The sequence below is a fragment of the Aegilops tauschii genome, chromosome 7, assembly GCF_002575655.3.
Source record: "Aegilops tauschii subsp. strangulata cultivar AL8/78 chromosome 7, Aet v6.0, whole genome shotgun sequence".
Classification (NCBI taxonomy): Eukaryota; Viridiplantae; Streptophyta; class Magnoliopsida; order Poales; family Poaceae; genus Aegilops; species Aegilops tauschii.
In genome coordinates, this window is record NC_053041.3 from 420,255,835 (window position 1) to 420,283,145 (window position 27,311).

The 27,311-nt window shown below is 45.3% G+C and overlaps 3 protein-coding genes across 9 annotated transcripts; 1 reads left to right on the forward strand and 2 right to left on the reverse strand.

Annotated features, from left to right (window-relative positions):
* Window positions 1-3,705: 3,705 nt before the first annotated feature.
* Window positions 3,706-10,030, reverse strand: LOC120964417 (uncharacterized). Its single transcript, XM_073503927.1, has 3 exons — window positions 9,769-10,030; window positions 5,131-5,360; window positions 3,706-4,577 (listed from the first exon to the last, which is right to left on the reverse strand). The coding sequence occupies exons 1-3, from the start codon at window positions 10,028-10,030 to the stop codon at window positions 3,939-3,941; spliced, it is 1,131 nt and encodes a 376-aa protein (XP_073360028.1). The 3' UTR covers window positions 3,706-3,938.
* Window positions 9,820-12,459, forward strand: LOC109786743 (vacuolar protein-sorting-associated protein 33 homolog). The gene has a single exon (XM_020345302.4). The coding sequence runs from the start codon at window positions 10,423-10,425 to the stop codon at window positions 12,367-12,369; it is 1,947 nt and encodes a 648-aa protein (XP_020200891.1). The 5' UTR covers window positions 9,820-10,422; the 3' UTR covers window positions 12,370-12,459.
* Window positions 12,405-20,765, reverse strand: LOC109786744 (uncharacterized). 7 transcript variants are annotated; one of them, XR_002238417.4, is made up of 13 exons: window positions 20,259-20,765; window positions 20,032-20,171; window positions 17,188-17,265; window positions 16,120-16,199; window positions 15,412-15,496; window positions 14,330-14,749; window positions 13,831-13,938; window positions 13,675-13,742; window positions 13,450-13,580; window positions 13,294-13,365; window positions 13,137-13,190; window positions 12,956-13,055; window positions 12,405-12,855 (listed from the first exon to the last, which is right to left on the reverse strand). XR_002238417.4 is itself a non-coding variant. In XM_020345303.4 (13 exons), exons 1-12 carry the CDS (start codon window positions 20,674-20,676, stop codon window positions 12,966-12,968), a joined length of 1,701 nt encoding a protein of 566 aa, XP_020200892.1. In that variant the 5' UTR covers window positions 20,677-20,765; the 3' UTR covers window positions 12,405-12,855; window positions 12,956-12,965. The 7 variants fall into 7 exon arrangements, 2 of the variants coding, with proteins under 2 accessions (XP_020200892.1, XP_040245025.1); XR_002238416.4 differs by having other exon boundaries at window positions 13,450-13,537; window positions 13,675-13,758; XR_002238415.4 differs by having other exon boundaries at window positions 13,675-13,758.
* Window positions 20,766-27,311: the final 6,546 nt, after the last annotated feature.

The following is a 27,311-nucleotide window of genomic DNA, read 5'->3' on the forward strand; positions in this document are numbered from 1 at the left end:
TCGGATCGTGAAGACGTACGACTACATCAACCGCGTTGTGCTAACGCTTCCGCTTTCGGTCTACGAGGGTACGTGGACAACACTCACCCCTCTCGTTGCTATGCATCACCATAATCTTGCGTGTGCGTAGAATTTTTTTGATATTACTACGTTCCCCAACATGCCCCAGCCGACAAGGGAAGGGGGCGGCGGCCCCCCTCTCCTTCCTTCTCTCCACCTCCTCCTTCCCCCTTCTCCTACTCCTACTTGGAAAGGAGGAGTCCTACTCCCGGTGGGAATAGGACTCCCCCCTTGGTGCGCCCTCCTCCTTGGCCGGCCGCCTCCCCCTTGCTCCTTTATATACGGGGGCAGGGGGCACCCCATAGACACAACAATTGATCATTGATCTTTTAGCCGTGTGCGGTGCCCCCTCCACCATAATCCACCTCGGTCATATCGTAGCGGTGCTTAGGCGAAGCCCTGCGTCGGTAGCTTCATCAACATCGTCACAACGCCGTCGTGCTGATGAAACTCTCCTTCGAGCTCTACTGGATCGTGAGTTCGCGGGACATCACCGAGCTGAACGTGTGCTGAACGCGGAGGTGTCGTACGTTCGGTACTAAGGATCGGTCGATTGTGAAGACGTACGACTACATCAACCGCGTTGTCATAACGCTTTCGCTTAACGGTCTACGAGGGTACGTGGACGACACTCTCCCCTCTCGTTGCTATGCATCACCATGATCTTGCGTGTGCGTAGGAAATTTTTTGAAATTACTACGTTCCCCAACAAAAAATGATATAAAGTTGCTATAAAATGATTGTAAAACATCCAAAAATGATAATACATCATGGAACAATAAGAAATTATAGATACGTTGGAGACGTATCAATGACTTAATTCTCAGGGCGCCTTAAGCCCAGAGATGACTTAAGTCTCAGGGCGGCTTAAGCCCAGAGATGACTTAAGTCTCAGGGCGGCCTAAGTCCAGAGATGACTTAAGTCTCAGGGCGGCCTAAGTCCAGAGATGACTTATCGGCATGAGCCGGGTCTTGGTCATGGGGAATATCCCCAACAGAAGGCGTGTATGCTCATATGCAGGAGTGGCGAAATGTTCATGAACCAAAGACGCTCCACGAGAAAAATGTGATAGTCCAGAGATGGCTACCACTAGCTGAGGGGTGGGTTAAGATCAACTCTAGTGATGCGGTGTCAAAGTTCAAAGATAGGGGAGGTGGAGGTGCTGTATTGTGGGATCACAATGGGCCTTCATGGCCGGTGTGTGTCAGGTGTTTCAGCATCATTGTGACCCGAAAACGGTTGAGATCCTTGCCTGCAAGAGACCTGTGTAGCTTGCTATGGCGAGAGGGATTGAAAGAGTCCAAGCTGAGCTAGATAACAAGTTCGTTGTTCATATGTTGTAAGACCCGAAGAAGAACATGGCTGCCATTGGACCATGGATTCAAGTGCTCAAGGAGATGCTTAATACATTTATGAGCTTCACGGTTGAATGGACTCGTCGTTCCGCTAATGTTGTCGCGCATAAGCTACCTAAAGTTGGTGTTGGGGACGAACTTTGTAATGTTTGGGAGGGGTTCCCGCGGACTTCATTTTAGATGTAATTTCGGATGATATTCCTAGCTATAATAGTTAAATAAAGCGGTAATGTTAATCCTAAAAAACACGCACACTATGTTAATTTGTGCTTGCATGCATCAAAACTAAAATATCATGATCATTAGTCAGTACAAAGCACCAATTCAAACAAACCGGGATCGATTACATGGCATTGCAAACACAAATACATACTCTATAGAGCCAACAACTAATCATCAATCGAAAAAATATGATCACAGATGCCCGAGGGTGAGCTCCTGCTAGCACCAGCCCATCCGCCACGATCCTAGAAAACGGACCAGGCCACGGTGACTTCCATCTTGCATGACCCAATCTTGAGGATATCATAGGTCACGGCTTCTACCGGCTTTCTTAGGTGTAAAAACATTATCATCGCTTTGCTCAACAGCTTTCTCCATCTTCATGTCGTGCCATGACGGAAACCCCGAGCTCTCAATCGAGTTCGATGCAAACAACAGGGTGTGACAACAAGATCATTCCATCGGTCTCGACAGGAAACTTACTGTTTCTAAAAGCAAGCATTGAGACCTTCATGTGATTTATGCTGGCAGTTCTAGCGGCAAGTACACCTCAAAACCATCTTGCCGTGACCCGCCAATCACTCTCACACTAATCGCCTCCACCGAGCGAACAATGTGACGAAATGTCAACTCTAGTCTGCTAAGCTTGCTAGTCCTGATTTTTGTTGATCACATGTGACTGACTTTCACTATCGTCGCAAATGTACCGCACAACTAGAAAGCTTAAATCTTTGTCCTCGGCTTCGGTGGAGTCCTCCACTTCTAGTACGACCTCAATTTTTGTAGGATCAATCACCACGATACCACAGACAGGACCTATCAATTCTAGGTAGGGATCCTACATCACACATTGATTAGTTAACTGAGTAATTATGATATATAGGTCCTCCCTATTAAGAAGACTTATGTAAGTCCTCGCAAAAGTTAAAATAAAATATAAGACATATATCAAGTGAAAGTAACTAGAACAATGGCAATAGAAATATGTTGGCCACCCAAAAATGACCCATGGGGCACATAATTCGACATGAATTTGAGTTTGATCTTCAAGCATGTTAAATCTTCCAAACCCTTTAGATATGGAGAACCAGTTTAAACATATAATAAGTGAAGAGTAAAAATGTGCATGCATATGCCATGCACTACTCTTCCATAAAACTCCTCTATACTTGAAAATGTGCACTATAGTGACACCAGAGATGCACCAAGATTACACTCAAATGCAAACTTTAGTGAACTCAGAGAACTATGGTGCAGTTTGGCCTACAGGTTAATTAGATGTTTATATGCTTCACAATGAACATGAGCATATGGTCTGTTAGCCAAAAATATTACAAGCTGAAGATTGGGTAAAAAAGCAGTATTCATATAAGTACATATTGATGCGGAAATAATCTGTGAGAAGCAACGAATTGAAACACAATACTCCCGGTAGATGATTTGCCAGTTATCCCTGTTGCAATGGAAGATGGAATTGCGATTGTGATCCAGTGTTGCGTGCGGCGACGATGCCGAACACATGCAATGGCCATATCAAATCCCGATGTACTTCGGCAAGTTGACCGAGAAGACGTTTAGAGTATGCATGTAGGAGCAAGTGGTTCATCCGTGAAACGCATCGAGGGAATAAGCGTTGCGGCTTAGGTTAATTGTTACTACCTCCGTTTCTGAATATAAGATGTTTTGGCAGTTTGAAATTGAGGGGACCATGCCTATACCACAGTTATGGGACCCACAAAGCTCAACACTCCACAAGGGAATGCCAGCTCAACAAACAACTTATCAGGGACTGGCGGAGGTGATGTCGCAGTCAACGATGAAACACTTCCAGCCCCTGTGGTTCACCAAGACCAGCAGCCCCACAACACAGGGCAGCGAGCCTTCCCAAAGGACGTACGAAGAGTCAATATGATCACAGAAGAATAAAGGCCGCAAAGGAACATATGCCGATGTCACCACACACGCGCCAAGCGACACAATCGAGCGGCAACCCAGGCAGACTACGTCTCAAAGCAAAAAAAATCGTGCAGGGACGTGCGAGGGGAGGTCGAATCATCACCACGACAATGACGAAAAAATGCCCTTTAATAATAGAGATTTGTGCTTACAGGCATTAAAACTAAAATATCATGATCATTAGTCAGTAGAAAGCGCAAAAGAAGTCCTTGTGAGCGGAGCTACAAAAGGAAGTTCAAGCTCAAGACTTCAAACGAACGAGCCGAAATTAATTACATGGCATTGTAAACACAAATACACACTCGATAATACCAACAACTAATCAACGATCGAGAAAAATATGATCACAGATGCCGAGCACCAACCCATTCGTCACGAACAAGTATACGATCCGAGAAAACAGAGCAGGCCACAGTGACTTCCATCTTGCACGACCCAATCTTGAGGATATTATGGCTTCTACCAGCTTTCTTAGGTGTAAAAACGTTATCATCACTCTGATCAACAACTTTCTCCTCGTCTTCATGTTGTGCAATGATGGAAACCATGAGTTCTCCATCGAGTTCAACACAAACAACACATCGTGATAGCAAGATCATTCCATCAGACTTGACAGGAAACTTACAGTTTCTAGAAGAAAGCAACGAGAACTTCATGTGATTTATGCTGCCAGTGGTAGCTGTAAATACACCTCGAAACCCATCTGGCCATGAACCGCCAATCACTCTCACACTAATCGCGGCCTCCACAGAGCGAACAATGTGGCCGAATGTCAACTCTAGTGTGCTAAGCTTGTTAGTCCTGATTTTGTTGATCACAAGTGACCGACTTTCACCGCCGTTACTAAAGTACCGCACAACCAGAAAGCTTAAATCTTTGTCCTCGGATTCAGTGGAGCCCTTCACTTTCAGCACAACCTCAAATTTCACAGGATCAATCACCACGATACCACGGATAGGACCTGTCAATTCTAGGTAGGGATCCTGCATGCACACAATGATTAGTTAACTGAGTAATGCTGATATATAGTTCCTCCTTAATAATTAATGAGAAGACGTGACAAGTCCCCGTAAAAGTTAAAATAAAATATGAGACGTATATCAAGTGAAACTAAATAGAACAATGGTAATTAGAAATATGCTGGCCACACAAAAATGACCAATGGGGCACAGAATTCGACATGAATTTGAGTTTGATCTTGAAGCATGTTAAATCTTCAGGACCCTTTCGATCTATAGAACCAGTTTAAACATATAATAAATGAAGGGTGAAAATGTGCATGCATATGCCACGCACTACTGTTCCATAAAACTCCTCTATACCTGAAAACGTGCACCATAGTGACACCAGAGATGCACCAAAGATCATACTCAAATGCAAACTTGAGTCAACTTAGAAAACTATGGTGCAGTTTGGCCTCAAAGTTACTTATATGATTCACACAGAACATGAGCATATTGCTTGTTAGCCAGAGAGATTACAAGATGAAGATGTACTAGAAGAATCTTGTGGGGAGCAACGAATTCGAACACAAACCTCCTGATGGATGATTTGGCGGTTATCCCTGGTGCGATGCAAGATGATATTGCGATTGTGATCCAGAGTGTCGCGTGCGGCGACGATGCTGAACACATGGAGTGGCCATGCCAAATCCCTATGTAGTCCAGCAAGTTTGACCGAGAAGACGTTGAGAGTATGCATGTAGGAGCACGCGAAGTCTCGTGGCCCAGGTGGTTCATCCGTGAAGCGCATCGGTGGAATAAGTGCTACATATATATACGCATCCATATAATTTATGTAGGTCGCAAGTTTGAAAATCTATTTACATGAACGAAATATCTAGAGAAAATGGCTTCTATACCACTGAGACAAGCATCAATTGCTCATTTGCCATCGAACAAAGCTCTAGTGCTCATATACCAGACACAAACGAATTCTAGTGCTTATTTGCCATCGCCGTTAGTCCATCGTCAGAATCTCTACGTTTTCCTGTCAGTCAATCTGAGAATTCCAGTTTTACCCTCGTCTCATCTCTTCTCTTAGAATAGAAAAAAAAAACAGAAAAATCAACGCACACCACACCACCCGACCAGTTCACGCACGCACACAGCAGCGGCCATGGCGGAACCGCCGCCGCCGCCGCTCCCCCAGCGCATGCCCCTCCTCCCTCTCCCGCTCCCTCAGGCTAACTACTCGTCGAAGGTTCTGCCGCTCCCCCAGCCTTTGTCGAGGCCGAAGGTTCCGCCGCTCCCCGAGCCCCAGCGAATGGAGGCACCGCCGACGGCGCCGCTCCCCCAGCTCCGGCCTCCGCCGCCTCCTGTCGCGGCCCTGCTTCCCTCCCTCCCGTCCTCCGCGGCTTCAACTGCCTTAGCCCAACTAGCAGCGCCGACCTCTCCCGCCGACCATGTCGCGCCGAACCCTAGAATCGGGGATTCCGGCGATGTGGAGAGCGGGTCAGGGATGTCCACGGTCGAGGCCCTCGAAGAGATCATCCCGTACGTGGGCACACTCGCTGCAGCTCCTCTGCCCCAAATTTCCAAGCTCCATGAGGAGGACGGCGTGGCCGACGAATGCGGCTCCACCTCTCTCTCTGATATTTGTGCTAGGTAATTTTTCAGTCTGTCTATTTTTGCTAAAGTTTTAGATAGGAGCATACAAATATTGGCATGGTTTCATCATCCACAGGATGATCCAATCATGTACTTACACAGTAGAGGTGAAGATTTGTGGCGGTGGAACAGAAATCTGTGGGGATTCTACATTTACTTGGGATATTGTTGAGGGTAGTAGCTCAAGCTTGAAGGATCTAGTGGCTTCCATTGCTGGAACTTTTCCACTATTTTCAGTGGAGAATATAATTCTTGAGTACGTTGACTCTATTAGTGGCAACAATATTTGTGTCTCAAATGATGAAGAATGCCTGAAAATGTACGAGTCTTTTCATCAAAATAGAAGTGGTAATCTGATCATCAAACAATCTGACCCAAGTGATAGTGTTGATGTGCATTTTTCTCCATTGAATCAAACACCATCAGTAGCACTGCCTAGTCAAGCAAGCAATGTAAATGATGAAGCTAAAGTATGCCTTATAGATACATATCTTGCAAATCCACATGAAGAATATGAACATGTTGGTGTAGATGAGGAGGACCAATACTCAATTGATAGTGCTGGTTCAGATAGTGATGATGAGCTCGGGGAAAAAAAAGATATACCAAATAGTGAGCATGTAGAGGATAGCAGCGATGACGAGGAGTGGGTTACGGAAGATGCTAGACCAGATGTTATTCCAGAAATAGTGTATGATAAAGAAAACCCACCAATGCATATTGGTGCAAAGTATCCTAATATTGAAGAGTTTAGGTTGGCAATTGCTACGTATGCCATAAAGAGAGAGTGTGATTTTCAAGTTGACAAAAGTGAGCCTACACGATTCAGGGCTCATTGTCGCGAGTCTAAAGATTGCACATGGAGAATTCATGCTGGGAGGTTGGATGATGGAGAAACTATGGAGGTATATATTTTAGTTAGTTGCATACTCTAGCTGTTATTAGATGGAGTTGACTCTATTTTCTTACCCATTACAATTTACTGCAGGTCAAGGTTCATTTGGAGAAGCACACATGTGCTAGTACAAAGAAAAAAAAGGAGCACCATAATGCTTCAAAGGCATGGGTGTGTGAGAAAGTCATGGACTGGGTTAAAGAAGATCCTAGTGTTCGCCCAAAGGAGTTACAGAGGAGGCTACATGACAAGTACAAGATCGAGATCAATTATACAAAAGTATTCAGGGGCAAAGGGCTAGCAATGGCTAAGTTGTTTGGTGATTGGGATGAGTCTTTTGACAAGCTGTATGCCTGGAAAGCGGAGGTTGAGAAGAGGTCTCCTGGAAGCATAGTTGCGATTGACCACATGGAGTATGATCAGAAAAAGTATTTTATACGGATGTTTGTTGGATTGAAGCCTCTTTGCGATGGATTCTTGGCTGGATGCAGACCTTACTTGGCGATAGACAGCACTCATTTGACAGGCAAGTATAGAGGCCAGTTAGCTACTGCTTGTGCTATTGATGGGCACAATTGGCTATACCCTGTAGCATATGGAGTTATTGATGCGGAAACTACTGTAAGTTGGGTGTGGTTTATGGAGAAGCTTCGTGAGGCTATTGGCTCTCCCCCTGGCCTAGCCATATGTTCAGATGCAGGTAAAGGGATTGACACTGCAATTGAAAAGGTGTTTGAGTATGCAGAACATAGGGAATGCATGCGACACTTGGTTGTGAACTTCAAAAAAAAGTTTCATGGCAAAGTTTTTGATGATCATTTGTGGCCAGCTGCTTATTCGTGGACTCCTCGCGCTTTTGACTATCACATGGCAGCCATAGAGCAGAAAAGGGCTGCTGCGATTACATACTTAAAGAAGTACCACAGCAGGCTATGGTCAAGGAGCAAATATTCATGTTCCTCAAAAGTGGATTGTGTGACAAATAATTTGGCCGAGTGTTTCAACAACTGGATCCACAAGCACAAAGGTTTAATGTTGTTTCAGCTCATGGACAAGATCAGGAGGAAGATTACCATTAAGCATGAGAAGAGGAGAAGGGTTGCTAGGAAATTGCAAGGTCGACGTATACTTCCAAGTGTCATGAATGAGCTGAATGAAAAAAGTAGGGGGCTAGACATTGAATATGAGAGAATAGATGACATGATTGCAGAGGTTACCGAGTGTGCTGCGCTGGGTGACAAGCGCCACATTACTGATCTAGCGAATAGGACATGCACATGCCAGGCGTTTCAAGTCTCTGGGAAGCCTTGCAAACATGCAATCAGCTTTATTACTGGAATTAGGGGAGTCACCATAGCAGATTTTGTTGATGACTATTACAGCGTTGCCAAGTTCACTGCAGCTTATGCCCATGTTCTTCCTGGCCTGACCGACATGTCTCAATGGCCAAGTGTGAACAAAGATTTCATTTTGAATCCCCCAATCCTTAGGAGGGCCCCTGGGAGGCCAAAAGTACAGAGGCATAAAAGTGGTGCCGAGAATAGCAAGGGCAAGGAAAATAAAGGCCAGCACCAATGTCCAATTTGCAAGGCCTATGGACATAGATGGCAAAGCTGTAAAGATGCTGCTCCGGAAGCACTAGCTGCCTATGCTGAAGTAGCAAAGCAAAAAAGGTAGTGCTTGCTTCAATATTACTGTTTTTATCATAATCTTGTCCTAATGATGCTAATATGTGAAACTAATGCAGGGACAAAAGAAAGAAAAAACCCATTACAAAGGCTGTTCTTCCATGTTCAATCGAAACTGAAACTGCACTGCCTCTACTTCTATGTCCGAGTGATGCAATTGAAGACAATGTCGCCAAGTCGAAATCATCAAAGACCACCTCTAAATCTACAAGGTATGAAAGCTGCACAATCTTCAATGAAATGTTTCTTTGACAATGTGTAAGTTAGCAACGTATATTCTGCGAGGATCATCATAGTATGTAATCTGATGTTTTAATGTAGATCAAAGGCCATATCTGTTGCGCCTGACAGCCCTGCAATGGGCACTCGAAGCAAGAGGAGTGTTGCACCTGACAGCCCCGCAATGAGCACTCGAAGCAAGAAGAAGCTGAAACTGTGATATTCAGCAAAATTTCACATATTATTTACATATCGTAACTCTTCATGTCTAATTTATCTATAGACTTTGCTTATGTGAACAACCTACTCTCGGTTGTGGTCTTTTGGTAGGAATGGAAACTTGAGTTTACTTATGCATGACTGAATTTGGTGTTTGCTGAATGGTTTCTAAATGATGTGAACTTTGATGAGTATTATTCTGTAGCTGAAGTATATATATGCTGATACTGTTATCTGTGCACTGTTGTTTTGCTGAAATGAGTAATTACAGGCAAAATGCTGTCAGTTTTTTCCTAGATATGTTCTCTCATTGTTGCTTATTTGCCACTGAGGGCAAACAAGTCATTTTGGCATATGAAAACTGTGAGGTAACGTTGTTCTAACAGCCAGTGGCATACGAGCACTAGAATTCGTTTGTTACTGGTATATGAGCACTGAAGCTTTGTTCGATGGCAAATGAGCAGTTGATGCTTGTCTCAGTGGTATAGAAGCCATTTTCTCAAATATCTAGGGTTAGGAAGAGGAAGTTAATTGTTATACTTACTGGTGTCCTCAAAGGAGCCGAAATAGCCGGACCATCGCTCCTCCCAGCGATGGCGGAACTTGGCAGCCATGTCGGCCTCGTAGTCCTCCTCGCCTGCTTCCACCGCCGTCCTGTCTCTCATCTCCTCCGCTTCGATTGCCTTCCTCCTCGGGTCCCCCGGGTCCATGCCGGAGTTGCTCCTCGGGTGAGCCGCCTCCTCGTGCAGCATCTTCAGCCTCTCACCCTCCCCGGCCCTCGCGGTCTCCTCCCTGATCTCTGCCATCAACCTCTTCAAGGCCGGATCGATCGCCGCCCACGTCCGTAACCGCGAGGATCTAAAACCTAGGCTTCTCACCGCGTACGTTGCGGGGTCGGATAACCAAACTCTTATATAGCCGCACGCCCACACCAACCCTCTCCCTCTCGTAACCCTACGCAAGGCTGAGCGCCGCCACGCCCTACTCCACTCCTCCGCCGGCAGATCCGGCCATCCAAGCCCCTTACCCGCCGTATTCCGTCCCGTCGACGCCCGAGACCCCGCCGCCAGCCAGGAGCAGCGACCTCATCGCTAGGAGATTGAAGCCCACCCCGACGCCATTGACGGCCGAGCCGCCAGCAGCATCCTGAGTTCCTGACGCGACGCCCAAACCGCAAGGTGCCGATCGAGTGGGCCAAATGGCACAGATTCCAAACCTCGATAACGCGCCGCTCAATCTCACTGCCCTCAGGGAGCAGTCACAGAAGGAACTCGTCAGCATAATCAAGAGCATCATGGGGAACAAGTGTCTGGTCATCGATCCGAAGCTCGCGGGCACCCTCTCGCTGATCCTGCACACCTCGGTGCTAAAGGAACATGTCACAGAGCTGCGGATCCTCTCCGCCGACCCTGTGCAGACGGAGTGCCCCAAGGTGGTGTACCTTGTTCGGTCCCAGCTCAGCTTGATGAAATTCGTGGCAAATCAGATCAAGAACGACGAATCCAAGGGCCTCCAGAGGGAATACCACCTCTATTTTGTGCCACGTCGTGTAGTTGCCTGTGAGATGATTCTGGAGGAAGGGAAAGTTCATCAGAAGTTGGCAATAATCGGAGAATATCCCTTGTATCTGGTTCCGTTGGATGAGGATGTCATTTCTTTTGAGCTTGGTGATGATGACTATTCCTCGCAGGAATGTCGCCTTATTGAAGGGGATACGGCGACTTCTGTGTGGCACATTGCAGAAGCTATCCATAGGCTAGAGCTTGCCTTTGGAGTCATCCCCAATGTTAGAGCCAAGGGTGTGGCATCAACCAAAGCTGCCCAGCTGCTCAACCATATGCATCTCCAAGACCCTGTCCACATGGATGACATGGGGATTCCGGAGATAGAGACCGTTATCTTGCTAGATCGAGAGGTGGATATGGTGACACCAATGTGCTCTCAGCTGACGTATGAAGGCCTCTTAGACGAGATGCTGGAAATTCACGACGGATCTGTGCAAGTTGATGCCGGCATCATGGGCGCCCAACAAGATGGGAAAAAGGTCAAGGTTCCACTCAATTCGAGCGATAAGTTGTACAGGGAGATTCGAGACCTCAACTTCCATGTTGTGCTTCGGGTCGTCCACCAAAAGGCAACGTCTATTCAGCAAGATTACGCGCAAGTGAAATCCACGAATACGCAGTCGGTTTCTGAGCTCAAGGACTTTGTGAAAAGGTTACACTCCCTACCGGAGATAACCAGGCATGTTAATTTGGCGCACCATCTGCAATCCTTTGCTGGAAAACCCTTGTTTCATGCCCGAGTAGAGATTGAGCAAAAGATACTGGAGGCGAAGGACTATGATACGTGTTACAAGTACATTGAGGAGATCATACAGAAGCAAGAGCCTATTGAGACTGTGCTTCGCCTTCTGGTGTTATTTTCCCTTACAAATGCTGGGTTGCCGAGGAAGAATTTCGACTACCTGAGGCGGGAGATACTGCACAGTTATGGCTTTGAGCACATGCCCTTGTTGTACAATCTGGAAAAGGCTGGCCTTGTTAAAAGGCGGGAATCGAGGAGTAATTGGGCTGTTATTAGGAGAGCTCTCCAGCTTATAGTTGATATAAAGGATCCTGATTCCCCTGATGATATGTCATACGTCTTTGCTGGATACGCGCCTCTTAGTATTCGCCTTGTTGAGCATGCTATGAGGTCTGGATGGCAATCTATTGAAGAAGTGTTGAAATTATTGCTGGGCCCTCGTCTGGATTTGAAAAGAGGTGTCTCGACCATTAGTGGTTCATCAGAATTGCTACCAGACGGGGCACAGCAGAATACCGACAGGGTTGGCCGTCGCTCCGTTGTTCTGGTTGTGTTTGTTGGTGGCGTAACATTTGCTGAGATTGCCGCGCTTCGATTTCTTGGTGCACAGGAAGGAATGGGCTATGACTTCGTGGTTGCAACAACAAAGGTCATCACTGGCAACACATTACTAAGACCAATTATAGCCAGCAGCAAACAGAGGATTGTACAAAGCATCACAAACCCATGCCCAGGAGGGGATTTTCCTTGTTCAGTTCAGGGCCACTTTTTATTCTGCCACTGGAAATGCTATTGCTTGTGCTCTTGCATTCGAGTCTTGTATTTTCTTGTCAGATAAAGCGTGTAAATTGATAGCTCCTGTACAGACATAGATGCTCCGCAAACATCGATTTGAAGGATCTGCAATTATCTATGGACATGACAAAAATGTGTTGCAATTCAATTTACGCACTTATGTACAGTAACAGTCCCACCGTTCAACACAATGGTGATAAAAGTTACGCGGAGCCATTTACAAGCCAGCATCAGATTCTTTTGCTAACTCCAAGAAACATGCTAAAGTAACTAGCAAACCAAGCCACAGTCCTTAACTGCCCCGAACATCTCATGGCTCTTCAGGGTTTGACATTCTTGTCTCTGTAAGCATCTTTCATTTGTTTCTATCCATAAGTTTGTCCTGGTCTGTACTGTCAAGTGTCTGCTAGAGATCTCGAGTTCTTTGCAATATTCACTTCGATGTTATGGGGGGAATACATGGTTCTAAACAGCAATCAGTTTGTCTTTTGTATCACAATCATCGTCTTCACAAGTCACTGTGCCCAGCCTAGTGGAGTATGGTTTTGTTCTCAGTTTGAAAGTAAAACATGTATATTGAACTGAGATATATGGAAAATGGGAAACAAATTAATGTTCTTCCATATTACCAAAATTTCATCATACACTCTCAGCAGACAATGCTTCCGAAGAATCTGAGCCAAGAAGCCTTTCTGCTTCATCATTAGCCTCAGCTTGTATACGCCATTGCTGAAATGGTTATAGAAGCAAATGTTAGTTCCTCGTAAACGATGTTATGCTCGATACAATTTTGGGCAGAAGGTTTTCCACCTCTTCAAGACTGTCAATCTCCATCAACTGTTCAATTTGTTCTGATATTCTTTCCTGAATTGTAACACTCATTATTAGCTATCTGCCCGGAATTAATCAGAAAAACAAAAACAATGGTAGATTAGGTAGTATACTGTATGCATTGATAGGAACTTACTGCACCGGTTGCTGCTTCAGCAACGATAACGTCAGAGTCCATTTCAACTTCAATTTCAATCATAGAACATAACTGCAATGCCATATTCAACATTTTATTTCAGCCAGATCACATGAGAAATGTACACAGATTTATATTTACAGTCTCTTGTATTACTTTTGCGTAACTTTCCATCAGCTCAATCTTTGCCAACAGCGTAGTTTCCAAGCTTTTTCGTACCCTCTTCACTCTACCACGTCGAGCACTGCAAATTAGTTTGTACAATGCTCAATTCTCTTCATAAAACACTGCAGTAGAACATGAAACTATTGTAATAAAACAGTGCTTTTTAAGTAAATTAAACCGGTATGATAGAAAACATGCAACGTCTGTAAAAATTACCGATATGATGGTTCGCCTACTGCTAATATCTTGTTCTCCAACTGACACATTCTTGCAAGCATCCACACCTTCGATGGAATAATTCTGGACACTATGCTTTTCAAAACTTTACGTTTAGCAGAAGATTTACTGGTTACAGAGATTAAACAGACAAACCTCTTTTTCAACAAGCCGTTTCAGATCCTTAAGACGACTTTGAAGCATGTCATATTGAGATAAGAGTTTCTGCTGTACAGCAACTATGTCTACCGCCTTTTGCGGAAGCTGGACAAACACAAGAGTTAAATCATGCAGAATAGATAATACACACCACAGTTTCTAATTCGAGACTAGTCACTGCGTTTATCTCCAAAAAACATTAGTCAACACCAAAAATAATTTGAAGTTGATAGTATGGTTGAGAACATGATTAGAATTATCATCGCCATCAGCAATGCTAACGAAATGGGTAGTATTGCCAACAAGTACTGGCAAGATCAGGTGGAGCTAATCCATCAATAAAGCAAGATGGAACGGTCTAATTTAATAGTAAACAAATTTATCGATGATACATGACTAGATCTTTACCTACCTGCTCAGAGTGTCTGTACTTTGTTTCATTTCTTTAATGAAAGAAACACCCTAGATGTTTTTGCTACATGGAATTCAAACATACCTTTCGTGTCTCTGGCAGGATCACTTGATTTAGTGTTGTTCCTACAGCAGCCGATGCAATGGCAGTTGCTGTAATTAGTCTAGGGAGACTTGGATCAATGAATGCAGAAACAGCATCTCCAGAAGCAAGCAAAGCAACAGCACCAACAACTAGATAAGGACTAAGAAACAATGGTCCTGCATTCTTTGATGGCACTCTTAGCAACTTTGAGATCTCTCCACTGACATGGTTAGTGAGGCACATGGGTTCTCCTGGACTAAACCCTTTTGAGCGTGCCGCAATCTTGAGGGGGCCCATCTGACGATAAGCATTGGCTGGGGCAGCCAAGGAAATGGTCACTCTTTCTCCTCCTTGAGCAGGCAGTTCCACAGTCTTGGTAGCAAATCTATGTGTGCGGGCTGTTCCTGAGGGTGTCCGGATCTGCAACACAAATGACAGATAAATATATCAGTAATCAGAAACTGAAACCAAATTGACATAAGCTGTTAACAGTATTGTGCATAGATTGTAAGGATGATATCATCCATGAAAGGCTGAGCTGAAGCCCCAGCATGCTGCCCACAAAATTCCGTACGCCAATCAATATTCAATGAGAAATGGCAGTTAGATCTTGACTGTCGAATTTAGCAGCACTTAAGAATTGGGCAACATTGGGTATATGGCATAATGGACTGTTTACTACAGAGTTGATAGTTGCCAACTCTTTACGACCAAATTTGGTCATGCTGACTTGACTGACAAGTGTTTGGTTATTTTCCCATAGCTATGACAAGATATGTTCATGTTGTTGATGTGGGGCTTAAAACAAATACTGGTATCAGTTTGTCATTGGTGGTAGCATCATGTTGATAATTTTGTACTGCCTCATCATCTTTACATTTCAAACATTCTTGCCTCAATCTTAACAGAAAATGTGATGAAATCTACTTCCATTCAGTTCACCATATACTTTTACATAATATACAAGGCCCTAAGGCATTTTCACGTGTCACGAAGAACAAGGTAAAACTCCACCTAAAGTAAATAGCATCAACATATAAACAGACTAATTTCTAATATGCATTTTTGAAAAGGGAAGCTACCACGATAGAGTGAACGGCAGCTGGAAGATCATCTTTCATCACATTTATAAATTGCAAGGCCTTCTCAAAAGCTGAAATATCCATGCTGCGTTCGGCAGGAGAAGATCCTTAGAGAAATAATATTAGAAGCGACATCAAGTATGGTAACTGCTGGAAAACTGAAATGAAGCACTAAAATTTGTATTGTGAGATAACAGTAAAACAACAGAAACCAACCAATTTACATAATGCAAAGGAGTACGCAGAGGATGAATAACCATTGGAAGGCCCATAAATCACCCCTGTTATAGAGTTTCATTGAAGAACAATGTGTAGTTATAAAACATTTAAGTTTGATGTCTAAACGTTTCGGCATCCTGGAAAGCAACATTTGTGGGAACAATATTGAACCACCCTGCAAACCAATTACTAGAGCAACATTGAGTTGCCCATCACACCACCCCCAGAAAGACATGAAAAAAGTATCAGCCAGACCATAACCGGATCACTGATTCAGCTCAACATTTTAAATGACTCGTTATGATTCAATCCTAATTAAGGTATCAAGTATCTCTAAAGTTCTAGCACCTAGCAAAAAAGACACATGTTTACAAGAATGTTGCTGGCAAAGGCTCTTATTAGTTGCTTTTGAAGAATAGTGATCATAATCCATATCTAAAAGCCTAAAAGGACACTAAATTATAATAAACAACATTATCAGTCACTAACCTCACTTCTTCTGACTCGATGCTTGTAACGTCTCCAGAAAATAGTTCATATTGGTACCGGCACTTCGAACAAGAAACCACCTGAAGGGCATCCAACTAAAAACCATAACGAAATTTGCAATTCAAAGCATCCAACTAAAAATATTCCAGGTTTTATGTTCATGTTGTTGATCTGCCATGAGTTTGAGGGGTGGAAGGCATTAGACATGTATATAGTTGTTCGTAGTTCCCCATTGTGAAGGGGTTTCCTGCTTATTAACACACTTGCATATGCATATACATATGTAACATATCTGCCAAATGGCCTCCTACAGATACAAGCACTATTGATGAAAGCAAGAACATGGGGCGAGGCAGGTGGTGGTGTGTTGAAAGATGAGCTGTGGAGAAGTTTGGGGGCAGCCGGCAACGTGCAAGAGGGATGTGTATGCCCCACCATGGAGATTGGCGATGGTAAGAGACGCGAGCGTGGGGGGGGGGGGGGGGGGGGGGGGGGGGAGGGGGTCATTGTGAAAAGTGGTAAGAGGGTTATGTCAACTGGTTTTGGTAGGCAGGAGAGTACAATAATTGGTTCCTGTTTTAGAGGTGAAGTAGAGAATATATAAAACTTGAGAATTGAGAGGGTTAACTGTTAAGAATACATTTCCTATATAAGATTATCAAAATGTCCTGCTGAAGTGCTTATAAGTTATAGCAATGTGCGACCATAAAGAGCAAAACTATTTACTAAAGCATCCATTGTCACTAAACCCCAGTGAGGGGCAGAATTACAAAATAAGACCCACCTACAAGAATTACAATTTGCATGTGGATCTACAAGCATTTATATTCCTAGACTCTCCCTTCTGTGTTCCTACCTACTGGCGACAGCATGTTGGTTCATGTGCTAACAATATCTAACAGCTACCCGTCCCATTGTTTCCCTCTTATTCTTCCAAGTCACATTTGTCTCGCATCTCATGATATATCCAGCTGGAGAAAATCGTTTAGAAGTTCATGTTTTGCAAGCTAATGAGTAGTATTCGGTATGTGAGGGATATGTAAAGCAAGTACTTCTGCAACATCGAACCTGAGTTCCATGCTGAGGCTGCGCGACAGCAATTGCCACCATGCAGGTTGGACAGCGAACAGTTATGCCAAACGGGACCTGCAGTAGCTACTAGTTTTAATGTGCACAAGATATATTCCATTCACTAAGGCACCCATATGTCAATATTGGATATTCAATTTTCACCAAAACTATCAAATTTCTAAGATATTCAGAACTACTGGCATTGTTGTGGCAATGGGCAATCTTGTAATGTTAATACTGCCAAACTGCTCAAAATTAGACTGCATAGAAAAGATTGTAAATACAATTCAATATAGTAATATTTTTTCTACTCTGTTAATATTCGAAGGAGATATATTCGAGACATATTAAGTCATGCAACATGCAAAGTTTGATACGTTGGCTCCCAAACAAAGATAACCATAGGAGAAGAAGGTGGTCCTGGATAAATTGGGATATTTAGAATGTTCATGAGCTGATTTCACTTGCTATGCCCTCCAAACAAAGGTGTGCCTTCTGCAAATCGCCAGATGGCCGCACCTACGAGTACTTGACCTTGCAAATGTCAAACTTGATCCCATGTGTTTTATAATATGCTAACTAGCTTAATTCCTTCTTTGTTGCCGTTCGGTCCAAGGTGGGAAAAAAGAAAGTAGTGCCATACATAAATGGTTTCCCAATGAATCCTTTGTCAAATAAACACTTCTGAAGTACATTTAGGGCATCTCCAACACCGACTTTCAAATCGCCCGCATACGTCCGGACCGCGCTGTCTGGACCGTGGAAGCCATCCAACGCGGGTCTGTACTGGTCCGGAGGGCGGTCCGAACGCACTTTCTCCCGCAAACCGGAGACAAACGTGGGGCGGCTTTGTGGGCGTCCGGACCGCTGCCACGCCCGCGTCTGACCACCATGGCCCACCCAAACCCCCTCCCTCGCCCGCGCACGCTTCCTGCCCGAAACGGTCAGCGCCGCTCCAGAGCGTCAGTGCCGCATTCATGCCCGCCCAGAGCGGACGCGACCTCTCATTGGCGCTGGCATTGAAGTGGCGTGCCGGCTGAGAGAGTGCTGCCCTCGCCGCTTCCCGGTGCAAGCAACTGCTCCGCGTTCAAACGACAAGATGGCCGTTCGCCCGTTCGTCTGCCGCCCACATTAATGACACGCGGTTGCCGAGGCGACTCCTCCGACGCCAACCGTCAATCCCTCTGCCGCCCACCATTGCCGCCTCGCCCGCTATATAAACTGCAGCCCCTGCCATAGCCGCATTCATCCTCCTCTGGTCCCTTTCTCCTTTCCGCACCACGCCCACCATGTCCTCCTCGCGCTCCAAAGCCCTCTGGGACAGCCTCTCGTCTGACCAGAAGGAGATGGCCGCCAACCAGCCGGAGACCGACGACGTCCCAATGGAGGACGAGGCCGAGGTCGAGCCGGCGCCACCATCCTCGCTCGTGCCACCCTCGCCGGTGCATTGCACCAAGACCATCGGCGAGGCCCATGCCCATTACATGGACATGGTGCGGGAGGAGCGATTCCGGGAGGCACAAGCCGACGCCGCCTACAACCACCAGCTCCTCCAGGAGCACCGGCAGGCGGAGGAGCAGATCGCACCGGCAGGACGATCGTGCCGGACGCCAACGTGGCGGAGCAGAAAGCGTTGCTCGACTCGTACGCTCCGCCTGCGAGATCCGCCTCAACCGCTTGCGGTACCGCCAGCGTCAGGCGGAACTGGAGGCCATCTACAAGGAGTTCGACGAGGCGCGGTGTGGGGCAAATCCGACGATGAGGAGCCACCCTCAGCACCCGTGCCCTGCCGCCACGACCATGAAGCCGGCACGTCTGTGGGCGCCGTTGGCAGCGAGGAAGAGTAATGCATGGTAGGTCGCCGCCACTTGGGTCCCAAGAAGGCCACCGCCCCTCCCCTCCCGTTGAAGCCAAGCTTGGTGGGCTGAGCATCATCGGCCGGTTAGTCGTTTGGCAGCGACGTGGAGACGGACAGCTTCACTTCCCGGGGCTCCGGAGGTGGAAGTTACGGAGGCGGAGCTGGAGAGCGCCGAGGCAGAATTGGAGAAGGTGAAGCTTCAGTTCACGGGGCTCATGGTCGGACATGGGGAACGGGTGCCGGCGATCATTTAGTAGGTTTAGAATAGAAGTATCTCTGAAATTATACCTCCAGAGTGGGACGAGCTCCGCTATTAGTTGAAGTATGTCCGAAATGTAATGAATTTCGTCATGTTTATATGAAATCTGCCTTGTTTGCATGAATCTCTTCCGGTTTATATCAAAATCCGCCGTGTTTGCACGAATTTTGTCAGTTTGGTTCAAAAAGTTGTTGAAATGTATGTGGGCAACGTTGGATGGCCGCCTCCCGCATCCGTGTCCGCAGACTGGTTCCTCCCTGTCCGCGGACGGATGCAGGAGGAAATTTGCGGGTCGCTGTTGGAGATGCCCTTATTGCTATCTGTTAAATTTACTATTTGCAATTTCTTGGTAGATATTATTCGTATCTTGATGGAAATGCTACGAAAATGGCATGGCAAGATGATTTTTCTGGGAATCATTATGTATTGCACTTATTCATATCCAAAGTCACAAATTAAGATGATTGGAGTTGTAAATTAAGTCTAGATAGAATTAAACTGAAAAGCTGGAAAAAGAAGAAAGTAAGCACTGAGATAGATAGCAGCCAGATATTTCGTGTTGTGCGAGGTGTCTATCTATCATTAAAAGGTTGAACAAAGGGTTTTTAAAACTACAACTTCATGGGTCAGAAATCAAAATGATACTTGCACAAGCATCATGCTACAGATGACATAGGCACACGACCATTGCTCTGGCACATGAGTTCCTAACACGAAACCTCACCTCCTCTGCAGAAGATACACCCGCACGGGACACATAGTCGACTATCCTGATAGCATCAGAAACGCGCAGAGCCGCCGCCAATCGCTGGACTAGCAACGCGTAGGTCCGCGCGTCCGGCCTTGCCCAGCTCCAGCGCCCTACTGCAAACTCAGAGTTGGACACCGGACTCAGCAGCACTCAAGCAACTCGTGAATGGATGATATAGCAGAAGAGCAAGGCGAGCTCACCTCGCGCCAGGCCGGAGCGCATCGCGTCGAAGACGGAGAGCGCGAGATCGACGTTGCCCCGGTCAAGCGCTGCCGCTACTATCGCGTTGCAGTCGGACGAGTCGAGAGACGCTTTCGAGCCGGAGCCGGCCCCGCCTCCCAGCGACTCCGCAACAATGTCCAGCGCTCGGTCCGCGTCCTCTGCCCCGGAGACTCTCCTGAGGAGGTCTGCGTCGAGCGAACTGTCGCCCGGCGCTTCTGACGAGCCGGCGCCATCGCCGGCTGCCGCGGAGCTGGCCCTCTGCAGGGAGGGCCAGCGGGAGGACGGTGGGAAGAGGAAAGAGAAGCCGGTGTTGGTGGCGCACGCGAGCGGCGGGGGATTGAGGGGGCGCGGCGGATGGTGGACTGCGGGCGCGGGTGGGAGGAAGGCGAGCGCCATGGCCGCGTGGTCTCAGAGGGAAAACATCGAGCACATGTCGCGCCCGTTTTGTTGTGGATGAGGCGCGGGTGGTGGAACTGGAACGGAACGGCTGCACACGGACACGGCGATCCCTATTTCGCGCGTAGCGCGAGTAAGAGACTGGCCCGGCCCAGCGCTTGGCAGGCCAGAGCGTCGTTTTTCTTTACTTTATTTTTTTGCTTTCTTTTTAGAATTTTATTTATATTTGCAAATATTCTTAATACATAGACTACAAAAATTACATAAAAGATTATGAAAATGCTAATCATGCATTTGAAAAATGTTAAATGTGTATATACCGATGCATACAAAAAATGTACAATGTGTATGGAAAATATAGGCATAAAAATATAACTTTTCAAAACCTGTTAAATATCTATTTGGAAAATGTTAAATATGTGCAAAACAATTCTAATCTATAATACGAATGTACAATGTGAATAAAAATAGACATAAAATGTATAAGTATTCAAAAATGTTAATAAAGTATTTGGAAAATGTTAAACATGTATACAAAAAATCTGATGTATAAAAAAACGTACAATGTGTTTGAAAAAATAGAGATAAAGAATAGGTTTAAAAAAATGTTAATCACGTATATGGGAAAATATTAAACGTGTATACATAAAATGTTCCTGATGTATATGAAAAATGTATAATGCTTATGAAAAAAGTACTCCCTCTGTTCACAAATATAAAATTATTTGGACAATTTAATATGGACTACATATGGTCTGAAATGAGTGAACAAACACACTAAAATATGTCTATCTACATCTCGTTCACAAAAGAGTTAGGACATCTTATATTTGTGAACAGAGGGACTAGCAAAAAATAAATTTTAAAAAATATATTAATTATGTATTCTGTGACGCCCGGATAATTAAGCTACAGTGAACCTCTGCTAATGATGCCACGTCACCTCTGTTACTGTTGCTAATTTCGCGTTAGTTCGAAAACGATTCAAATTCAAATTCAAAATCAAGCAAACAATAAAAGTTTTCAAATGTTAAAAATAAAATGTTCATCATATGGAAAATAATCCCTAACTAGTTTTGGTCGTGGAACCAACCTTTTAAAAAGTGTTTAAATGCCCTAAACTAATTAAAAACAGTGCTAAAATAATAATTTAATTGCTTTTGAAAATATAGAAATATTAAACTAATTTATTCTGGAGTAAAACTTTTTGTGGCAGTGCCATTCAATGCAATTTGAATTATGAGGCAAGTTACACTTTTTACAAAAATCAATTGATGGCTCTACTTAATTTAAAACAGTGTAAAAAAACTAAAATAAAATAAAATATAAAGAAGGTAGAACCTAATGTACAATTGGGCTTTAATTCTATAGTATAAGGCCCGGCCCACCCTGCACCTCCTCCTATCCCTGTTCACAGAGGACGTGCTGGACGAGCAGCGCTCGTCCATGGCTCAGATGGCCGCGTGTCGAGCATCCGCCGGCTCCCTCGTCCGATAAGGTCGCCCTGGCTCTCCCCCCCCGGACCGAACCCTAGCTCACTTTTCCTCCCCACTCTCGCCCCCTCCTCGCTCGAAGCCGTCGCCCGAGCTCTGTCATCACCGTCTCCGTGTCGATCCCGCGGCCACCGGCCATCCCTCGTCGCCGCACCATGTCGAGGAGCACCGACGTCCTCTTCTTCATCGACTGCAAGCGCCGATTCCAGCTGGAGCCCCTCTGAGCCGTCGCAATCGTCGTCTCCGTCGACTACATCCACCACTGTCGTCGCTCGATCTACCGCCGTCGACGCCTCCCCGACCCTCTCCGGCCTCTCCCTGGCTCGGTGGTGAGCTCCTCGCTCCGTCCCCCTTCCTCCCCGTCGAATCCACCACCGTAGGCCGCTGTTCGACCGCCATGGCCGGAGCTCGCGGCCGCCGTACGCGCCCAGCCGCCCGTGGCTGTGCCTTGGGCCCCGCACGCACGCGCGCCCGTGCTCCACACGCGCGCCCTCTGTTCGCGCCGTGATCCCCCGGTCGCGCCCACTGTCGTGGCCCTCTGTCGCTGAGGCCCGTTGCTGCCGCTGCTCATCACTGCGACCGCGCCTGCGTCCCGCGCGCCTTGGCCTCGCGCCACGCTGGCGCCCGCCTCTACGAGCCACCGCACCGCCCGTCCCTGCTGCCTGTCGCCTAACGCCTCCCCGCGTGCGTATTGCTGCTGCTCTTGGCATGTACTGCTTTCCTGTTGATGCGTCGCTTCTCTCCTGCGATGTTGGCTCTACTGCACTGCTTGCTAGCTGTTGATGCTAATTGCTGCTGCTTGCCTACTGATGCTGCTTACTAGCTGTTGCTAATCGCTAGCTGCTGCTCGCGCATAGCTCCTACGGCTGCAGCTGTTGCCTCTGGCCAGGAGGCCGGCCCGATTAGATTAGTCTAGGATTAGTTAGGTTGCATGAATTGTTTACTTAGTATTATGTGTGAATGACATATGGGTCCACCTAATTAGATTAGATAAATCCTTTTTGAAATTAATAAAGCAGTGACATGTGGGCCACCACCTCTGCTTTTGACCGGTCAAATTGACTTGGTCAACTCGGATTAAAATTTATTAAATAATTTCAGGAAATGAATAAAACTTAGAAAATTAATATAAAATAAACCATAACTCGGATTGAAAATACTTTTTACATGAAAGTTGCTCAGAATGACGAGACGAATCCGGACACGCAGCCCGTTCGTTCACCACACGTCCCTAGCTTAGTGAACCTGCAACATTTCACCTCCGGTCCATCTGTCCGAAAACGCGAAACATCAGGAATACTTTCCCGGATGTTTCCCCCCTTCGCCGGTATCACCTAGTACCGCGTTTGGGCACACCTAGCCTCACGCTTTGTCATGTCATGCATCGTTATGCATCTGTTTGCATTGTATTCATTGTTTCTTCCCCCTCTTCTCTCCGGTAGACTATGAGACCGACGCCGCTGCTGGTGCCTCGACAGACTACGCTGTTGATGACCCCTACTTGCCAAAGCAACCAGGCAAGCCCCCCCTGATCACCAGATATCGCCTATTCTTCTCTATACTGCTTGCATTAGAGTAGTGTAGCATGTTACTGCTTTCCGTAAATCCTATCCTGATGCATAGCCTGTCCTTGCTACTACTGTTGTTACCTTTACCTGCAATCCTACATGCTTAGTATAGGATGCTAGTTTTCCATCTGTGGCCCTACATTCTTGTCCGTCTGCTGTGCTATACTATCGGGCCGTGATCACTTGGGAGGTGATCACGGGTATATACTTATATACTTTATACATGATACATGTGGTGATTAAAGTCGGGTCGGCTCGAGGAGTACCCGCGAGTGATTCACGGATTGGGGGCTGAAAGGACCTTTGTCCCGACGGCCCTCTGGGTGGATCTTTGTGGCGGAGCGACAGGGCAGGTTGAGACCGCCTAGGTGAGAGGTGGGCCTCGCCCTGGTCGGTGTCCGTGGTTACATCAATTAACACACTTAACGAGATCTTGGTATTTGATCTGAGTCTGGCCATTTGGTCTATACGCACTAACCAACTACGCGGGAATAGTTATGGGCACTCGGCGTCGTGGTATCAGCCGAAGCTCTTTTTGACGTCAGCGACTGAGTGGCGCGCGCCGCATTGGACCGTAAGCTCGCGCTTGTATTAAGGGGGCTAGGTCTTCTTCCGGCCGCATACGCAACGTGCAGGTGTGCAATGGGCGATGGGCCCAGACCCCTGCGCGCATAGGATTTAGACCGGCGTGCTGACCTCTCTATTGAGCCTAGGTGGGGCTGCGACGTGTTGATCTTCCGAGGCCGGGCATGACCCAGGAAAGTGTGTCCGGCCAAATGGGATCGAGCGTGTTGGGTTATGTGGTGCACCCCTGCAGGGAAGTTTATCTATTCGAATAGCCGTGTCCCTCGGTAAAAGGACGACCCGGAGTTGTACCTTGACCTTATGACAAATAGAACCGGATACTTAATAAAACACACCCTTTCAAGTGCCAGATATAACCCGGTGATCGCTCTCTAACAGGGCGACGAGGAGGGGATCGCCGGGTAGGATTATGCTATGCGATGCTACTTGGTGAACTTACCATCTACTCTCTTCTACATGCTGAAAGATGGAGGTGGCCTGAAGCGTAGTCTTCGACAGGAATAGCTATCCCCCTCTTATTCTGGCATTCTGCAGTTCAGTCCATCGATATGGCCCTTTACACTTATATCCATGCATATGTAGTGTAGCTCCTTACTTGCGAGTACTTTGGATGAGTACTCACGGTTGCTTTTCTCCCTCTTTTCCCCCTTTCCCTTCTACCTGGTTGTCGCAATCAGATGCTGGAGCCCAGGAGCCAGACGCCACCGTCGACGACGACTCTTACTACACTGGAGGTGCCTACTACTACGAGCAGGCCGCTGACGACGACCAGGAGTAGTTTAGGAGGATCCCAGGCAGGAGGCATGCGCCTCTTTCGATCCGTATCCCAGTTTGTGCTAGCCTTCTTAAGGCAAATTTGTTTAACTTATGTCTGTACTAAGATATTGTTGCTTCGCTGACTCGTCTATGATCGAGCACTTGTATTCGAGCCCTCGAGGCCCCTGACTTGTATTATGATGCTTGTATGACTTATTTATGTTGTAGAGTTGTGTTGTGATATCTTCCCGTGAGTCCCTGATCTTGATCGTATACATTTGCGTGCATGATTAGTGAACGATTGAATCGGGGGCGTCACATATTCCCAAATGTTAAACTTGGGTATAATAAATATTCCTAATGTATACAAAAATAGAACGTGTAAGCAACAAATAGACATCAAAACAAAGTAACTTTTTATAAATGTTAATCTTGTATTTAAAAACGTTAAACATGTGTATTAATTGGTGCATACGGAAGATAAAAAATGAGAATGAAGAAAAAAATATAAACTGAAAGAGAAAAAGGAAAAAGGAATAATGAAGAAAAACAATGAGATAAAAAATCAGTAAAAGAAACTGTGAAAAAAGGGTGAGAAACAAAGAAAATCATTAAAAAAAATGGAAGCCATGAAGAAACAAAGAAAATACAGAGAAAAAAAGCGTACAAACAAAGCAACAGCGAAGGAACAAATGGTAATAACCCAGCCCGGTACTATAGCGCGCCTGAATAATGATGTTCGGGCGAGGGGAGTATACATCTCGCTAAAAACGAGATATAACTCCCAGGCTGAATAGCGACCTACCGTGTACTATCCAGCGCGCCTGTCCCTCTATATGGGCAGGCACATTCCGATTTTTTTTTCTCCCCATAAGTTTTGGGAATGTCGTACGATCTTACCTAAAAAAATTATTCTTATTCCCATCTTTTCCTTTTGGTTGACATTTAAAAAATCCAAAAACATGGAATTTTGAATCCGTGAAGTATTTCCAAATCCACAAATGCTTTTTGGAATTCATGAACTTTCTTGAAAACCATGCACATTTTTTAAATTCAAAAAACAGTTTTTACTTTCATAAACTTTATATGAAATACATTAACATTTTTCAAAATACAGGGCAAAACTTTAAATTCATGATTTATTTTTAAAGTCAATATATTTTTAAAAATTGCGGAAGAGTTGTTTAAATCACGACCTGTTTCTAATTTTGAAAACATTTTTTTATTTTGTTAACATTTTCCATAATTGCACACATTTTTAAAATTATGAACCTTTTCCAATATCGTGAACATTTTTTGACTTCATAATGATTTATAAAATTTGTGAATACAGTTTTATGAATTCATGCACATTTTCTGGATTTGTGAACAAAAATAAAATTCATGAACATTTGAATGAATTCACGAACATTTTGTGAATTCGCGGACAATTTTGAAATTGTGAACATATTTTTGAATTCATGAACAATTTTTATATTGGCAAATGTTTTGTGTTTGGTTAACATTTATTGCGCTCGCGATTTTTTTTGTGTTTGAACAAGTTTTCAAATTCATGTCAATTTTTCAATTTTGGGAACAAAAGAATTAAAACCATAACCAAATTATTAAAACAGAAAACATTTCCCAAAACTGTGAACATTTTTAGAAATCGGAAATCAGACAAATTTTGAAATCCAGGAATATTTCTCAAAATCCTACACATATTTTGCATTCGAAAGATCTCGTCATTTAATGAACAGTTTTTGAAATCCAAGATTTCTTTTCAAATTCGTAAACATTTTTCTAATTCAGAACACTTTTGGAGTTCGTGAACATTTAGAAATTTGAAATAGTAGAATTTACGAAGACTTTTGAGCTTCATGAATATTTTTTGAAATTCAGAAACATTTTCAACTTTTGGAATAGTTTTTGAATTCTGAAGTTATTTAAAAATCCCAAACCTTTTTGAAGAAGGAAAAAGCAGAAAAGAAATAGAAAAAACCCAAAAACAAACAAACGGGGGAGCCCCGCCCCGCATATGGGTTGTCCCAAACCTAGCGCGAGGGGGAAGGGGCCGCGCGTTTCCTCTTTATTCCCCGCGTAGGTCGGAGGATAGGAGGCCCCTCTGCACACCGCGGGAGACAAGAGCACACTACGTTCGATGGGCCACCGACCCACTTTTTATTTAGCCCACCGACCCACTTTTTATTTAGCGGGCATCTCCTATACTGACCAACAAAACGGATACCATACT